The 18170-nt window shown below is 37.6% G+C and overlaps 1 protein-coding gene across 4 annotated transcripts in view; it reads right to left on the bottom strand.

Annotated features, from left to right (window-relative positions):
* Positions 1 to 326: 326 nt before the first annotated feature.
* CPED1 (cadherin like and PC-esterase domain containing 1) overlaps positions 327 to 18170 on the bottom strand; it is a 272074-nt gene continuing 254230 nt past the window's right edge. For all 4 annotated transcript variants that reach the window (XM_070512455.1, XM_070512448.1, XM_070512440.1 and 1 more), the window contains 2 exons: positions 17990 to 18136; positions 327 to 2352 (listed from right to left, as the gene is read on the bottom strand). In XM_070512455.1, coding sequence (XP_070368556.1) covers positions 2140 to 2352; positions 17990 to 18136 — 360 coding nt within the window. In that variant the 3' untranslated portion in view covers positions 327 to 2139. The remainder of the gene's footprint in view (positions 2353 to 17989; positions 18137 to 18170) is intronic.

Here is an 18170-nt window from a genome sequence, read left to right as displayed (position 1 = left end):
ACATACACACACACCTATTTCCTCAAGGTAAAATAAAATGTAGTTTTTTCAATCAAGGAGTAGTTAAAATGATTCTTAGCATTTTTATCTTAAAAAAAAGCTTGTCATTGCACTATGTTCAAAAGCTTTGGCCATTGTACAGCAGGGAGTTTATCTGATCAAAATTTAAAGAATATCAGGGTTGGAAGGAACTGTATAGTTAATGCTATTAAACTACACCCCAATACTTGGATCTGAATGGTAATATCCCTGCCAAGTGGTCACTGTTTGCATGGTCTGGGACCTCTAGTAAAAAGGAAAATAAAAGATACTCTCTGAACACAGACTATTACTAATAAGACATTTATTAATAGTATTATTACAATTGTTTCTAAAATCCATTATTATTTCAATGGTGAAGAGGTAAATGCCAGACTAACCTCAGTCAGATGGTTATTACAGTTAGGTTGACAGTAAATTACAAGAAATATCCACTGACTACAATCCTACTATAGACCACATCATACATTAAAACACAATGGAGAGGCTGCATGAATTGGCAATATTTTATATCATTTAAAGAAAATCATTGAAAACCTAAAAATCATGCTTGTACATAGCTGCAGATACTAGAAAAATCTTTCATTTTAAAAGTTAATGCTGTACCATCCTTTTAAAAAATCTATCATCCATCAGATGCAGATGTGTATTGTTTATATCAAGTGATATCTGTGCTTAAATATAATTTAAGACAGTTAAATATAAATTCATGTCTACTTTCATATAAAAATATATATAAAAATATAGTATTTAAAGGAGGTTGATATTCATACTAAGGAACTGATCAATCAAAATAGTTTTATTTTTTGTATGGCAATGAAATTGAGGTATTTGGACATTTGGTAATTTCAGTCATGTATTGAATTGACCCGCTCAGCTTTTTTTCCCGAAAGAAAAATAATCCTCTAAAAGCAGTGTGACTGCGAGATGTAATCTCACGACAAAACATTTGTAAAATGAATGAATTTATTATTTTGAACTTAAAATATGGAAGAGAAACTTCTCAATGCTAGAATTATTTATGTTTTATAAGTATGCCACAGTTCAATAAAAAATTTTATGCCTACTCTAAATTTGGATTAGATACAGTGGCTCCAGAAAGTCAAAATACAGTTACTAGTAACCTAGTAGTATTTGTGGATATACACAAACGCTTTATGGAAATAAATGCCTATGTACTTGAGAATGCCTAACCCTTTGAAAAATGTTACATAAAATGTTACAGTGCTCTTAAATTACATAGGGCACTGACAGCAAATAAAAGCTTTCTTAAGTAATGAAACACAATAAAGTAATACATGAGGAACTATATTTTGTTCCTTACTTTAAAATTACGTATTTAATCCATTTAGATTGCAATTACCCATCCAAGTCCACAGACAGGATAGGAGGGAATGTTCATGAACAGTACAAAGAGTACAAAGTTAAATATATCAGTGTTTCAACTGTAAAATATCACACTGCCTATCTTTCTCATAGAATCTCTTTGAATTCCCTCGTGACCACTCCTGTTCTTTTCTTTTCAATCATAAAATTTTAAAAGTATAGGAAGAAATGTTTTTCATAAGCATTAGATTCACACAGGCTAAGCCATCATAAACACCCTGTTTTCTCCTGGTAAAGGACACAAGAGCAATCCTTGCTTGCAAGTGGAATGTAATTGCTTTTCCCCTCGTCTGTATTAAGATACCCATAGAGAAGATAACACAATACTCAACAGCATTATCATCTTTTTTCCACGTAATTCAAATGTCTACATTTCTCTTTATTATCACAATACAATACCTGGCATCACAACACAATACCTGGCACACCGTGGTTCTAGTTTATGATTATAGTTCAATAACCTTTTTCTAGCTCTATCTTTCCCCTTGAAAACAACAGATTTTCAAGTGCATATCTTAACTTCATAAGGCTGTAGGAAAAGTGTTATTATTACTTTTTTTAGCACTGTGTACATTGGAGTGAATGCGTGTGCTGGTGTGCATGAGCATGTGCGGTAAATCCAAAATACAATGAGTTGCACAGGATTTGGTTCCTAGCCCAGCATCCAGATGAGTGGCTTGTCTCCAACTCCAAACTCAGTCCTTCTCAGGGAGTCTACCCAGTTCTTTGACTCGCACACATCCTGCTGAGAAGGATTTCAGAGCAAACCTGATTAATTGGACCTTGGACGTGATACGGTGACTGAAAGTTTGTTACAGAGTCTTGTTGTCGTTTGCTTTGATTGCTGAAATATTTCCCAACAATATGATTTCTTGACGGTTTCATTTTGATAAAATGATATTCTGTGGACAACTTTGATTTCACTACCTGCAAATAAAGAACAAAAAAAAAAATAGTGAGACAAAAATGAAGGACATTTCAGCCCTGTGTAGAGCAATACACCTAACTCACAAGCTTGAACAGCATCTCTATTAGAAAGGGTTTTCCAAAGGACACAAATATGATTTACGCAACCAAGAACCAGAGTGACTTATCTGTCAAAAAGGACCAGGGTCAAAATTAGAATTTCTGCCATTTTTCTTCCTCAGAGCAGCTGTCCCAAATGCAACTAAGGAATAGTCTTAGATGGTTTCTCTACCACACTGCTCTGTGTGTGTGTGTATTTAGACTATATGTTAGATGCTAACATATAGAGAAGACACTGACATGTCTTTGCTAAGTTGCTGATTCAAACACGGTACTCTGAACCTGTCATGGCACGCTTTTATAGAATGGCAACTAAAACTATTTTCAGAGAAAAGAAAAAATATTTTTCCATTGCACACCCATAAGCTGACACTGTTACAATTAGTGGTTTCATTTTTCTGAGCACTTAGCATGTTGTGGAATCTGAAGGAGCAGCCTATGCTCTATTAAGCAAATAACTTTATGTGTGTTTGTACATATGTAGACATATCTTTATCTTACGTTTTTGAATAGGCAGTATTATAATCATTTATAAAGTATGAAAGGGTATATAATAAAAATTTTTCCTTCCACCTCTGTCCCCCACCTCCAGTCATTCAATTCCCCTCCCAGAAACAACATATATGACTAGTTTCTTTGTGATTCTATTGACAGACATTTTATGAATATCGGCACACACATATATAAACAAAGAGGCCATATTTATTCTCTATTTGTACAGTTTACAAAAAGTTGCCTAGTGAAATCCTGTAATTGTTAGCTTTAATCATTGGGTTAATATAACTCAGGTTGTTAACACCCACCATCAGAGGGGATGAAGACAGAGATTAGGGGAGAGTTGGGAAGTAGGGAGGAGAGAAAACACTGGCAAAGATGTTTTGGGTGTCTTTAGAAACGAATGACAAATGATCAATTCTATCATATTAATGAAATTATAAGATTATTTTAGGTCAATATGGACACATAACTATTTATAATTGATGACTAATGAAAGCACCACTAACTCACATGGATTTTTTTTATTCTTTTGTGTGCTATATAATGATTTAAGTACATATTTTTTGATCCCATATAAGAGAACGCAATGAAAATAGTTCCAAAAATATAGAATATCTGAAAAAAATGACATGACATCTATTTTGAAGATAAGTATTTTTAGTCATGGTGCAAATGAGCATGAACCTTTTTAGAAGATTTATTTGAATGGAAATTCTGTAAAGATCTACACCACGTAGTTAACAGTAGGGATGTTTGAGTAGTGGAATTATAGGTGATTTAAAATGTATTCTTTGTAACTTTTGGTCTTGACTTTAATTTTAATACAGTGAATGTGTATTAATTTGTAATCATAAAAATGTTGAAGCCATCCCCATTTTGAAGGAAAAAATTTAGTAGCAATGTGTTTAAAAACCAATTTTACCCTGCTAACCCCAAAGAAATGAGTTGTTTTCTTACTGCTATGGGAGGTTTGACTTTTCATGATCAGGCCCTCAGGTGAAGTGACTCTTAAGAAGTCTGGTGAAATCAGTGGGCTGGGGTAGGGAATCCCTATGGATCCTCACTTAGAGCTCAGTTTGCAGTTAACCACTGATTAAGATTCCAGGTCCCAAGGCTGCAAGTTTCTATTACGTGCAGCTACTTCCACCTCTGTTTGGTTACCCTACAACTTTAAATATGAGAGGCTGGGGAGGGGTACCAATGTTTTCCTGAAGGTTCTGTCCATTTTGGAAGAGGTCTGTACTCACCAATAGCAAGAGTAGTAAATATTTTTAAGGAAGTTTATTTAAGGAAACACTTATGCATAAATATTACATTCAACCCTGAAAAAATATTATTCCTGTGTTCTGGAGCCAAAATAAGGTTAATTTTGTTTATATAATTTTATCTTCAGTTCTGGCTTTTGCAATTGCCTGATGATCTGCATGCTAATTACATGTAAAATAGATAAAGGTCCACCCCGATGCAAATGGTTATAGTTCTTTAAAAACATTCTTTTAATGTTTTGTGTGACTTCAGGCTTGCATTTAACATTGCATTACAAATGTTGGATAATGCTAGTGTAGACACATAACAGTCTTGAATGTGATTCATAAAAGGAATACACAAAAATACATATTTCCAGTGTATCTGCTGACACATAGCTTCCACTTGGGAGTAGTGTCAATATTTTGCCAGATCACAACGGGAAGGTTAATAGTGTATTTCTATTTTTAAATCATTAAGGTGCTCTCTGAGAAAGGAAGACAGATGACGGAGTCTCCCCTGGTTTCTGAGGGCCAGCCTAATGCCTCCTACAGTGCCAACGCCCCCGTTAAGCTATTCAAGATTGACTCCTACACACCCATGCCAGGGATTGGCCTAACAACGCTTAATTCAGTTGGTTTTCTTTGAAAACTATTTTTCAGGAAATAATCAAAGATGGTAAGTTTTCCAATTCCCTTGTTAAGCCAGTATCACTCTGATACTAAATCCTGAAAGCTGACAAACCTATGGAGCAAGAATTTTTTCAATACTAATTTGTTAAAGTATATGTAAAAATCCTCCGCAATTGCTATGGTAAATTGAATCCAGGAGTCTTTAAAAAATCCAGCAGTATTAAGCATTATACCACTAGTAGATACAATTTATTTCAGGAATGCAAGCTTCAATATAGTGAAATATTTCATTATAAGAAATTACCAAAGAATTCTTTGTAGCTATATGATTATTTACTCTGAAAACCCAAAGGAATCTACTGAAAAATAATGAGATATTATAAGTTACTATTTAAAAATTGGATAACTTTTCTATAATCTATCAGTAATTAATAGGAAATATATTAGAGAAAAGAGCCCATTGCAAAGAAACAACTTCATTAAGTTCAACAATGATGCAGGTGAAGAATCCATCAAAAGTTTAATGAGACATAGAAGAAAGCATGAACAAATGGAAAGACATGCCATGTCAGATCCTCCCAAGTTAATTAAAGTGCTATTCCAATTGCAGTCACAGCAGGATTTGGGGGGAACATGACAAAGAAATTCTAAAATATGTCTTAAAGAATAAATCTAGGAAAATAACCAAGACCATTTGGGAAGGAAAAAAGGCAATGATGAGGGGGAACTTTCAACTTGTCACTATGAATTGAATCTACCATCAACCTACCATAGACTCAATTTGTTGGCTGTATAAGCCAAGCATAAGCAGAATTCAATACTGAGATAGAAAGAACAGAAGTGTTCATACTGAAGATTAAGATGCACTTCATAAACTGCTACTGTTCCTTAAAAATGTTTATGCAGAAACAAGGTAGTTCTAAATAAAGCCCAATGTTGTATGAATCCCGTGATCACAAATGTTAACAGCCTAATGGTTTTAATTGCACGGAATTAAAATCAAGAGTGTATGTTTAAATGGACCTAACTATGTACCAGACTGTTATTAGAGTTTCCAGTGGAGAAGGGAGTGAGGATTGGGGGGTGTATGTAGTGTAAAGGTAGGAGTTTTTGTTTTTATTGTATATACTTATTTTTAGATTTTTAGAATTAGCAAGAATTCATGTAACCTTTTATAACTGAAAAGCAATAGAAGAGAAACAAAATGATGTCATATCTTATAAAATTAAAATTAAGTAATTTTTTCCATATAGTATCCATCTTTCATTCTTCAGAGTTCTCTGCGTTAGAAAACACATGGAGTAATTCAGATATGGTCCCTACCCTCAAGGGGGCTATATAAAGACACATGTCTGAGATACTTGAAGTAAGAACAAGAATGAAATGACTTCAAAGACATTGTCTGAGACTAGCTCCCCAAGGTCAGGCACCATGTTGTTTCCATGTAATGAATAGTTCCTCAGTACGTTAAGAAGATTTAGTGCTAATTTATGATGGGCATGATAATCTGTTCACACGGCTATTATTTCTTTGAACTTATTTGTAAAATTCAATATCCAACATTGCTGTCAAACTGCTGTCTCTGAGTTTCAAAATATTATCTTATTTTACCTACTCTTATGGGCTCTGAAGCGGAGGAAAAGGAGTTAGATGTAATTTTAAGGCTTGGAAATGTTATGCAAGTGAAAGATGTTTGATACCTGTACAATAAAAAGCTAATTGCTTCTTTCCTTTGATCTCATGTGTGGAAATATGCCCATTTGGGTCCTTCCCAAAATCAGAGGACCATTTGGGATTATTAAAATCCAACTGAAGTGTCAACTGGAATGTGGCTTTGAAAGAGAGCTGTTGGTAATACAAATGTTAGGTTACCTCCAGGGACTAATAATAATAACAAACAAAATGAGTTATTAGGAAGATTTAGTGAAAGATTTAGGCCTTGAACCAGAGACAAAGACTCTAGATGTAGTAGTCACCTCAATCAGAGACAAATTCTAAAAGTTTGACTCTTCCAACCCTTCTCTAAATTTGGGTACATATGACTTGACCACTGAGAAAGAGACATGCCTACCTAGAAGGATGAGGAATTATCTCATACGATTAAGAATATACACATACACGATATGGCAAACTTTTACCTTACTTTAAACATGAATGTCAAATGACAATTTTTTTGCCACTTTAAAATATTCCAAAGTAACTCCTTGTCTTTAGTTTTGCTTTTGTTTATTTTCTTTTTGTGAATTTGCTGTGGCAAATTATATTTAAAATTAGGAAGAAATAGTGAAGGACAATTGATCTCCGTAAAGTATGATAACCTGTTAGATCAGCACCGTTTTATAATCACAAGTGTAAGTATAATAATCAAAACTATTTTTCTCACAGCGATATTCAAATTTAGATTAAGTTACATGTACAAATAGACTTTCAAGTAAAGATTACAGTGTTTCAAAACAATAATATATTTTGGGGCCGGCCCAGTGGAGCAGTGGTTAAGTTTGCACATTCCACTTCTTGGCGGCCCAGGGTTTGCTGGTTCGGATCCTGGGTGTGGACATGGCACCACGCAGCAAGCCATGCTGTGGTAGGCGTCCCACGTATAAAGTAGAGGAAGCTGGGCATGGATGTTAGCTCAGGGCCGGTCTTCCCCAGCAAAAAGAGGAGGATTGGCAGTAGTTAGCTCAGGGCTAATCTTCCTCAAAAAAAAAAAAACCATAATATATTTTTAATATATTAACAATAGAAACTTGGAGAGGAGTCATTTTGGAGCTCGAATCAAGTGCTGTAATGATAAGATATTATAGGATACGTAGATGATCACGTTTTTCTCTGACTCAGTATAATAAGAATTGCAATTCTGTACTTTGGCGTGTAGAAGCAACTTTTACTTTTTCACAGGTGTCTTATATGCTAAGCAATCTACCAGTTTATGATTGTAGATCTTTCCACATGCCTACATAATTAAAGACTTGGGCACACAGACATTTCAGAAGGCATACAAATAGCCACAATTCAACTTGACTGGTTTTGGCCGATGGCTATTGTGAGATTTCCCAAACGAACGAAAAACGGGTATAAATTATAAAACAAAACTAGCATTGCAACTTTTACTATTAAATGCATGTAACTTCAATACTCAGAATTGATTGCACATAAATATTCATCACAATGAGGGTATTGCCATTAATTGCTTCATCTGAAATAACTTTGAAAATTCAAAAAGCCGGTACAAAAAGGGAAAGCTTGGGGAGCTGGAAAAGAGTCAGGCAGATTACAAGCAAATACCTTTCCTAAACGGATCTCGACCTGAATAACACCCAGGGAACTTCTGATGTGGTTCCAGATCCGCAGAACAAAATAGAAAACAATTTGCGGTGGTGCGAGTGTTCCAAAATCTCTCTAGACCAGATTAGGCGGGGGGATGTTCTGATTACAAATGTGTTTCGTGATCAAGGGTGGGGTCTGAAGAGGAAGGAGGGTACTGGCTCTCCAAGGTTGGGAAACATCAGATTGACCAGGCAAAATGTGCTAATGTAGTCTTTTAAGAGAAATGTATGGGGCTGGCCCCGTGGCCGAGTGGTTAAGTTCGCGCACTCCGCTGCAGGCGGCCCAGTGTTTCTTTGGTTCGAATCCTGGGCGCGGACAAGGCACTGCTCATCAAACCACACGGAAGCAGCGTCCCACATGCCACAACTAGAAGGACCCACAACGAAGAATATACAACTATGTACTGGAGGGCTTTGGGGAGAAAAAGGAAAAATAAAGTCTTAAAAAAAAAAAAGAGAAATGTATACTATTGAAGCACTTTTTATTTGGTCTAGTCATTCTGAGGCAGGACTTTCAATTCAAAATCCACTCACAAAATTTACGACCAGCTGGAAAAGTAGCCTAAGAATTCACAGAAATGGAATAAAAATAAAGCAACAAACAATAGCTAGAAGCCAGTCCTTACAATTCATAATTCCATTTCAGGAAATCCTGCAATTTTTACAGATAATACGAAATTCTTTCATCTACCCTCCCCCAAATATTTAATTATGGCCACATGAAATACGCTATGTTTTGATTGAAGGGAGTCCAACTTCTGAATGGGTCAAAGATGCTGAGGATTAGAGGGCAAGACTAAAGTTTTCTTTAGGAATGAGGGGGTTTTTTTTGTTTTCTGTTTTTGGTGTTTCCAGATTTGCAATGTCTCATATTCTCACCCTACCTCCAAACCTCCAACCCTTCTTATTCTGACAGCTGGGCCTTTTTAACTCCCGCCCCTAGACAGAGCTCAGTTCTTCGTTCCGTGAACATATTCTGCTCTGAGGTGTGGAGATTGATTTTAAGGAGCTACAGACCAATAGTTTGCCAATTTAATGTTAAACTGTGGGTTCTATGTTGCACTTCCATGCAGTTCCCCAGAGACTAACTCCCCTGTCTTTAAACTCAGTTTCCTAAGTGCTTGATTATTCATGTCACTGAATTCTTGATACTATTTGAATGACCTTCGTTAGTCTGATTGATTACAAACTAAGTTCCTACCCTGCTCTATTTCAATGTACATCTTGGGTCTTGGAATCTATTTTGACCTTAACTCACAGGTATTTGCTTCCATCTATCTCGCTTGAACTTAGAGTTTTCTTTTTTTAAGAATATGGCACTAAAATGTTACTTAGAAACAATTTGTGGGTACCAACACTTCCACCTGTTGGCTTCACTGTAGGGATGTGCTCCGCACTACTCTGGCCTTTTTAAAGGAGCTCTGCTATTAAGCATTCAATTTCTTGTCAGAAGAGGTCTCCAGAGGGCCAGCCCCATGGCTGAGTGGTTAAGTTCGCGCATTCTGCTTCAGCGGCCTGGGGTTTGCCGGTTTGGATCCCAGGCACGGACCTACACACTGCTCATCAGGCCATGCTGAGGTGGTGTCCCACATAGAACTAGAATGACTTACAACTAGGATACACAACTATGTGCTGGGGCTTTGGGGAGGAAAAAAAAAAGAAAAGGAAGAGCTCTCCAGCCTGCTGACAATGGTGGTGCGTGCCTGTCTGCTGCTATCCTAGGGGCTTTGGGAAGAAGTTTAGGGGTTCCATCCCTCAGGTGCCAAGTTTCATTTTCATCTTTCTAATTGCAGCCTCTAGATTGATTGCTCTTTACTATACTGTGTTTCTGAGTCCAGATGCTGCTGTTCAATTTTTAAAGAAATTATATGTATCTGTATAGGTTCTTGACTGTGTGGGGTGGGGGTGAGGGACCTGGGGCCCACTAATTTGCCTACAGACTTTGAACCAATTGTTTTCCGACCTGGGCCTCAGCCCTGCCTTCCTCAGCACTTGACTCCTTCAGCTCTGAGCCACAGAGGAGCCGAGGGGCAGGTGTGTTGCAGCTCTGACAGGTTTCTCCTCTCCAGGCACTTCGCGATGGTAACTTCCTGCCAAGGCGAAGTCAATTCTTAAAACGAATTTGGCTTCTTGTCTGTTAGGATTTATTTCTTATTCTGTCTTTTGGGGGGGTGTTGAAGAGCTTTATGTCTTTAAAGTCCTTGTAGTGGAGTTTCAAGTGGAAGAGTAGATAAATGCTTGTGGTCAATCTGCCACATTAAACCTGGACTCTATGCATGATACAGACCTTATCCTCTGTGCTAGTTTCCCCAAAATGTGTTTATTGAGGTGTTAATAGTTGTTACTAAAAAAGAAAAGTGGTTCGCTGGTCAAAATGTTTGGGAAAAACTGGGTAAAACCAAGCTAAAAAGTCTCTTGCTATAAGGGCTTTTGGGATTGTTTGACATACTAATATCATTTGAGAATCTTTAAAGTGGAGGGGTATGCAGTATTTCCCAAACCACAGAACCTGTTTTCATAAGACAAGAACATTAAAACATAAAGTAGGAAATGCTAATCAAGGCAGTTCAAAGTCCAATTCAGCACTTAAAGATTGGTGCTAAGAAAACCCAGAAGTGAAGGATTACTGCAAAGAATGTGAAATAGTGATGGGCCAGCATCTCTTTCTTAGTGATCTTGACATTTTAGGTTCCAGTATTGCTGAGGCTGGGATGCATAGCTTCCTCATTGGGTCACAATACTAGTTCAATGTAGAGTGATGGACTCTCTCTTTGTTCATTCTCCATTTGATTATCCTTCTTGAGCGAGAGACCCTGATGTAATTGGTATTACCACCATTCAATGTCGGGTGCTCTCTTTGGAACAGGATTTGGTACGAAACCATCTCAGAAAAGGTTGTGCTTCCTTACAGCTAATGGATCCATTTTCACCAGGCACTGATCTCTGATCAACCAGTAGAAAAAATTAGAATTCGACTTGCAGATGATGGAATGAGCACTAATTATTTTACACAGAAAGGACTGCATGAAATCACTTTCTCAAAAAGGAAGTGTAGGAATAGTAGGCAGTGGAAGCTTCTGAAATTCCTCTTTAGTTACAGAGACACTGAAAAATTTTAAATGATAACATTGGGTTTGAAGTATAGCAACATTATCCTTGTGGGGGCATGAAGGACAAATTAGAGTAGTTGAAAGTGAGGGTTCTCAGATGAAAATATTGAAATAGTCTAGGGCAAATAAATGATGGGGAAGAAGAGACCCTCCAGTCCACCTTGTTCATTTATCAGCACCCTACCAGCTATTTACAATGTCCTTGAGCTGATCCTGCCCCACATTATCAGGGGCCTGGCCGCAACTGTCCTACCCTCCAGTATTCTTGACATATCCCTTAGTATTGATTATTCCTTCTCTGCTGGTAAACACGCGAAAGTTGTTCCTCCTAGAAACTGCCCCTAGACTGCTTTTTTTCTAAATGCAATATCTTTCCCCTTTTCTTATTTTCACTTGTTGAAAGGTTTTACCAGCCCCCTTTTCTCATTTCTCATACCTCTTCAGTCTATTGTAGTCTAATTCCTGTCCCCATTATTTTGCTGAAACTACTCTTAATATGGTCAGAAAGGACTTTCCTCAATACCAAAATCAATGATTATTTAAAAATCCTTATCTTAATAGATCTATTTGTTACATTTGACAATGTTGACCCTGTTTTGATCTCTCCTTACAAATTTTCACTTTTTGGCTTTCCATGGTACCACATTCTACTCAAGTTTTCCTCTCAATTCAAATGCTCCTGTTTCTCCAAACTTTCCTTAAATATTGGTGTTTCCAAGAGTTCCTCAACTTTTCATACTCTACTCATTCTCTCTGGATGAGCTATTCTCATGGTTTCAACTATTACCTATTTTTGATGGCTTCCAACTGTTTATCTCCAGCCCCACCCTGTCCCTCAAGCTTCAGATTTGTATATCTAACTGCCTGTCAGAGATCTCCACCTGGATGTCCTACAGGCATCTCAAACACAACATGTTCAAAACTGAATTCATCATCTTTTCACTAAGCCGGAAGCTTCTCAGTTATTCTTTGTCTCAATTGCTGGTTCAGCTCTCTAATCCATCATCCAAGTTAGGAATCATCTTTGACTCTTCCTACTCCCTCATGCCACAGATAAGATCTGCCGCTACTATTTTTTTTAAACAGGGCTTGTATTTGTATGCTTCTCTCTTATGCTTGCTGTCTCTGTCCTGGTTTGGGTGAGCCTTTATCATCTCTCACCTGACTTCTGAGAGTCTCCCAACATCTCTCCCTGACTTAGTCCTCTTCGAATCTTCCCTCCTCACTGTTATCAGACTTACCTATTTGGAACAAAGACATGATCATCTCATTTTTCTCTAAAACCTTCTGTTGGCTCTCTAGCACCTACAGGATAAAGTCTAAGCTCTTCCCATGATCTGGCCCTAGCCTACTTTTCCCAGTCCTCTTTTATAATTGATGATCTACAATATACAGAATTGCTTGTGATTTCCTGAGAACATCAGGTTATTTCAAAGCTACTTTGGTTCACATTGTCCCATGCAGTTGGAATGGCCTTCCTTCCACCATCGCCCTATTACTTTGACCAGGGCCTGCTCATCCTTTAACAATCAACTTGAGCAGTTTTCAAGGAGAGGCTCACTCAAACCTCAGATTGGGTTAGGTGCCCCTTCTTGGTGTTATTACAATATCCTATTTATATCTCTAACATGCCACTTAACATATTGTTTCATAATATGGGTTTTTATGCCTGACCCTCTGACTACAATGTCTTGAGAGCAGAGAGCGTATCTTACTTATTTTTGCTTCACTAGTGTTTAGCTCTAGAACCGCACTCACAAAACAAATGTTGGATGATTAAGTAAAAGAATAAACAAGGTTGAGGCAACTGGAACAGTGTACAGGGGAAAGACATGGGAGAATGTGCAGGGAGTGAGCAGGACTTGGTAACTTGCTGGTTGGAGGTTGTAAGGGGGCTTGATAAGGAGGGGTTGATGGGGGGCATCAATAAGGAGGAGTCAAGGATGACCCTAGCTTGTAAATGACAGTGCAATAAATTTAGCAATACTAGAGAAGAAAAAAGTTTAAAGGGAATATTAATTCTCTCTTTGGGAAGATGTTGAGTTTGAGATGCTTATGGGAATCCTACAAGACATTCTCCTAGCTCCTTTTATAGCAGTTAGTACAACGCTGATATAGACACTCAAAAAATTTATTGAATTAAAAATCGCTATTACAAAAAATAGTAATTGCCATTTTTAAAATAGCCATACTGATAGCTAAATTCTGGGATCAGATATATATGTTAAACTATATTTGGATCAGTTATTCTTTTTTCTCTAAAAGTCATTACTTCAGTTTTTTAGATAGATAAATTTAAAGGCTTTTTGCTTCATTGTGTTTAGGATAAACTTTTAAAGTTTGAAGGAAAAGGGGGAAAAACTTGAGGCCCATGGCATAGAAGGAAAACATTTCTAGGCCAGATAAGCTTTTGGTTATTTAATTAAGACTAAATAGTACAGAGTATACAGTGAAGACTAAATAATAATGGGAAATCATCTCTGACAAAGAACTGAAAAATCTCTTCTTTACATGGTGCCAGAATCAAAGGAAACCTGCTGGTATTAGAGCTGGGTGGAGATGCCAAAAGGCTTTTTTTTTTTTTCACTCAGTCACAAGCTATAGCTACATTTGCCAGAAACCATAGATATCATATAAGATATGTACAACTGATTAGACTGATTAATAATCACATAAAAATTGGTTGCGGATTTGCCTCTTCTGTGGCCAAGCTTGGGCTGGTAATATTTTTGCATCTTTCCCAGGTTTTAGCTTGTTCCCGGTAGATGTCTGCCACATAACTAAAGGCAGAGGCCAAAACCACTCAGGCAAGAGCTACCTGGATCCTGTTTGTTGTCCTGCATGAACATTAGGAAAACGAAATTCCATTTGTACCCACGAAGAGAAACACCTGTTTTTCTAATCAGCAGAAACATTTTAGTCAAAACTGATGGACACCAGTTGGGAAATTGTTTCTAGATTCATTGTGGCAACACAGTCTCTCTCGGGTGCCTTGACAGATGAAAGAGATGGCCCAAGAGCTTTAATCTTACCTATGGCAACAAGAAGCCACTGGAGCAGGTTTGTTATGTCTATGATAGAATTCTCACCACAAATCAAAGAGAACACGTCAAGATCTTACTATAACAATTACGCTAATCCTTCTCAGGATTAGGGTCCTATCCCTGACTCTATTGTGGGAATGGTTTAATTAAACACCAGAAGACACGAGGCTCCCCAATCCAAATTCTTATGGCTCTAATACAGCTGATTTTAATCCCTGCTATTACTGTATGACAAATTCCTTTGCCAGCTCATAAGATGAGCACAAAGTAAAAAATGGTTATTATTAATGAATTTCTACCCTAGAATATGCTTTGCATGAGACCAATAATCTATGTTTTCCTGTCTTACTCTCTTCATCATCAAACTATCCTTTGCATCCTTAGATTTTCTTGATTCTTTATAATAAGCTGAGTGATTTAAGATGTTGGGTGGTGCTTTAGAAAGATTATAAAACATCAGTGTCAGCACTAGAAACTTCCTGAGGTACAAGTGGTACAAATTGTTTGGGAGTTAAGCAACAATCATGCCTGAGTGATGAATGGGTTTTGAGACTGTGTGATGAAGGGAGCCAGTTGAGAAAGACGATCTTATCAGCTCTGTGTTGTAACTGGAAAGGCATATGCTCCCAGAGCTATTTCAACTCAAGTGTGAAAACTTCAAAATGGAGAACTCTGCTCCAGAATCAACTGAGATAATTTGGGGGATACCTATATAGCTTGCCATCAAGACGGCACACATTAGAAATAAAGTTTAAGAGAAAATAATTTGTCTATGATAATTGCACACAAAAAATTATAAAATCAAATAAGTGAAATAATTTTACCTGACATGCTTAAATCATCATTTTGCAAATTAAGGTTGGTTTTTATTAGTAATAATTATAAGCCAATATTCTAGTTCTAGTGGTTCAAAGAGTCTTTTTTGTAGCTCTCAAATTCAATGACTATTAGTGTCAACTGGTTGATGCTGTGGCAGGAGTTACATGTAATGCAATCACGTGGGAAAGACATCTTCTGTTTTTAATTGGAGCCATGCTGGAAATCTTTGGAGAACGTCTTTTTAGACTTCCAGAGCACTAAAGCTGAAAAAGAAAAACAGATACCCTCCCCCAAAATACTAATTGAAGACACATTATGTAAAAGTAAATAAATAAATAAAACTTTTCTAAAAGAGGCAAAAAACCAATCTGTATGTTGTCGTAGAATCCCCATTTTCTGTGGTTTGGCAACCTTTAGCTTGTTTTTGTGGTCAACTATGATAAGAGCTGGCTCAGCTGCAAGTTCATTGTTTTTTCCTCTTCCAGGGTACCTGCTCTTGTGTTTCTAAGTCCTGACTTTTTGCAAATAAGATAGGCACTTGAAGGGTGTTATATTTTCTGGTAGGAGAAAAAGTAGAAACACAGTATCCTACAACTTAAAGTCTGTTCTGCAACAACATGACCAAGTTTCAAGTTGCTAGATCAAAACTTAAAATTCCATGCTCTCTACTGTGGGTGCAAACTCTCACTTCAATGAGATGCAGTTTCATTTGTCATACAAAAGTATAACATGAATCCTTTACTAGAACATACAGAAGAACCAATGCAGTGTCAATAACTCTTGAGTATTCATAAAAATCTGAGGAGCAAGATGGATTCTGACAGTCATCTTAGGGCTGAAAAACAGGGTCAGATGAAACATTTAGTCATCATGTCAATAGTCAACCCTCTAATGACTGCATCCTGGTTTACAAAGGGATCCATGTCAGAAAGAACGAGTGAATCAATATCTGACAGGATGATCAAAGGGTCATCTTTTGATGATCAACAACTCCATCGCAGTTTCAGCCGAAGCTCTTGAGATCCAGAGCAAACAACAGTAGCCAAGAAACCTCATATTCCAAAGCAATGTCTGGACAATGTAGGCAAAACTTGCAAAAATGTGGACAAAGTCCAGTTTTGCAAACTCTTGTCTCATTAAGAGAGTTGGGAAGGAAGAGAGAGAATTTCTATGTGAGAAGTTTTCCAAATGCTTTGTGGTCTTTCCCCATCTTGGGGAGTTGCTTCACCCCTGCTTTAAGCCAAGTGAGAGGTGGCTTCAAGAGATCAACTTTGAGAAGTAGACATGTGTCCTTTGGGGTTTGGGGAGCATTAGAACTGTGGCTATAGAGCAGCTTTAAGTTGGCAGAGAGAGTGAGAGTGAGAAAGAGAGAGAAAAAGAGAGAGGGCTGCATTGGAAGCTAACTCTACTCGTAGCAACAGCAGAGCAAGGATACATGAGTGTTTCTTGTGGACCAAATGTGGGCAACTGGGTATAGCAAGCCTAGTGCTATTTTGAATATTTTCCCAGAGGACTCCTGGAGGGGCAACATAACCCACAACAGAGGGATGGACAATTGGAAGCCAAGGTGCCAAGGAAGGAATGCAGCTACAAGAGAGGTATTGCCTCTATCAAGGAAGCTACAGTCAGAGGGCCCCAGTGGTGGTGGTGGTAGCGAGGGAGTCTTCAAGGAAGTCCACAAAAGCACCCTAAAAAGAAAGAATTAGCATCTCGAGAAAGCACAACAGTGGGTTATGCTTATGCCAGTCAAGTAAGACTTTTGTTGCGCTTACATCTCCCCTAAAGTGACCCATGAAGAAAGGAGTGGGAGAAGAAGAGTAGCAAAGTCAGATGGGGAAACAGGAAAGAGGTCTCCTGCACCCTCTCCTACGTTTGAGACTGAGGCAGGCCAGAGCTGGGGGAAGGAAATAACTTCACGTGGTTACAACACAGGGCTGGGCAATTTTAGTACTGAAGGGATAATCTTCTTACGCCTAAAAGTGAATGGAGTCCTTTTATTATCTGAAAGTGGTTTTAAAGCAATGGGACCTACTAAGATTTCATGCCAGCTGTAGGGAGCGAACAATCCCAGAGTTTGAAGGGACGGGGGAGAAAAGAATAAAATTATTTTCTGCTATCACCTTATCAGCTAAGCCTATTTCAGTATTGACTATAAATACAAGCATTTTCACCAATGGTGGGGGGGGAGTCAGGAAGCTAGTCAAAACACAGGCCTTCCTGTTAATGCATTGGATAAACCAATGGAGGAAGGTCATTCATTAGCTTAGCACATTAAATCGTCTTAATTTGCAAGCTACATCCACTAAAGACATTTGCCACCTTCTTTGGACACAATTTCTGACAGGACGGATCGGAATCTAGACAAGGTAAGTGCTCTCCAAGTTCACATCTTCCAGCTTGTATTGACCAGTGATCTAGTTTTCAAGTATCTACATAACTACTAATTATTTATTTATTTATTTATTTATTTTTGCTGAGGAAGATTAGCCCTGAGCCAACATCTGTGCAATCTTTCTCCGCTTTATATGTGGGAGGCCCCCACAGCATGGCTGATGAGTAGTGTAGGTCTGTGCCCAGAATCTGAACTCAGGAACCCAGGCCGCCAAAGTGGAATGCACTGAACTTCACCACTATGCCACAGGCCCAGGCCCTAAATACTAATTTTTTTAACACCTCATTTTGTAGAGCCTGGAGATGTGACTGTTACATGTTCTGGTTGAGTGATGATGAATATACATTATTTAATCTCCTCCTGACATAGTTTTTTAATGCAAGATAAGGCTGACAATGCAATTAAAGATACAATAAGAAATTTAAAAAAAAATCAAAAGCAATAAAAATCAGAGAGCCAGCATAATAAATACCTCATGGAAATGACATCCACATGTTCCCTGCAGAAACTCTTTGTATCGCCCCATTGTTATAGTGAATGTGTCGACCACTTCATAGCCATATTTTTTTGCAGCATCCAGAATAATCAAATTTTCTTTCCATAAGTTCTGAACTTCACTCTGTATTGCAAAGCAGAAGAATGAGAATTTTTAT

Source organism: Equus asinus, chromosome 1, assembly GCF_041296235.1.
Source record: "Equus asinus isolate D_3611 breed Donkey chromosome 1, EquAss-T2T_v2, whole genome shotgun sequence".
NCBI lineage: Eukaryota > Metazoa > Chordata > Mammalia > Perissodactyla > Equidae > Equus > Equus asinus.
Note: the sequence above shows the minus strand (reverse complement) of the source record. Positions and strands in the feature narration are given on the sequence as shown.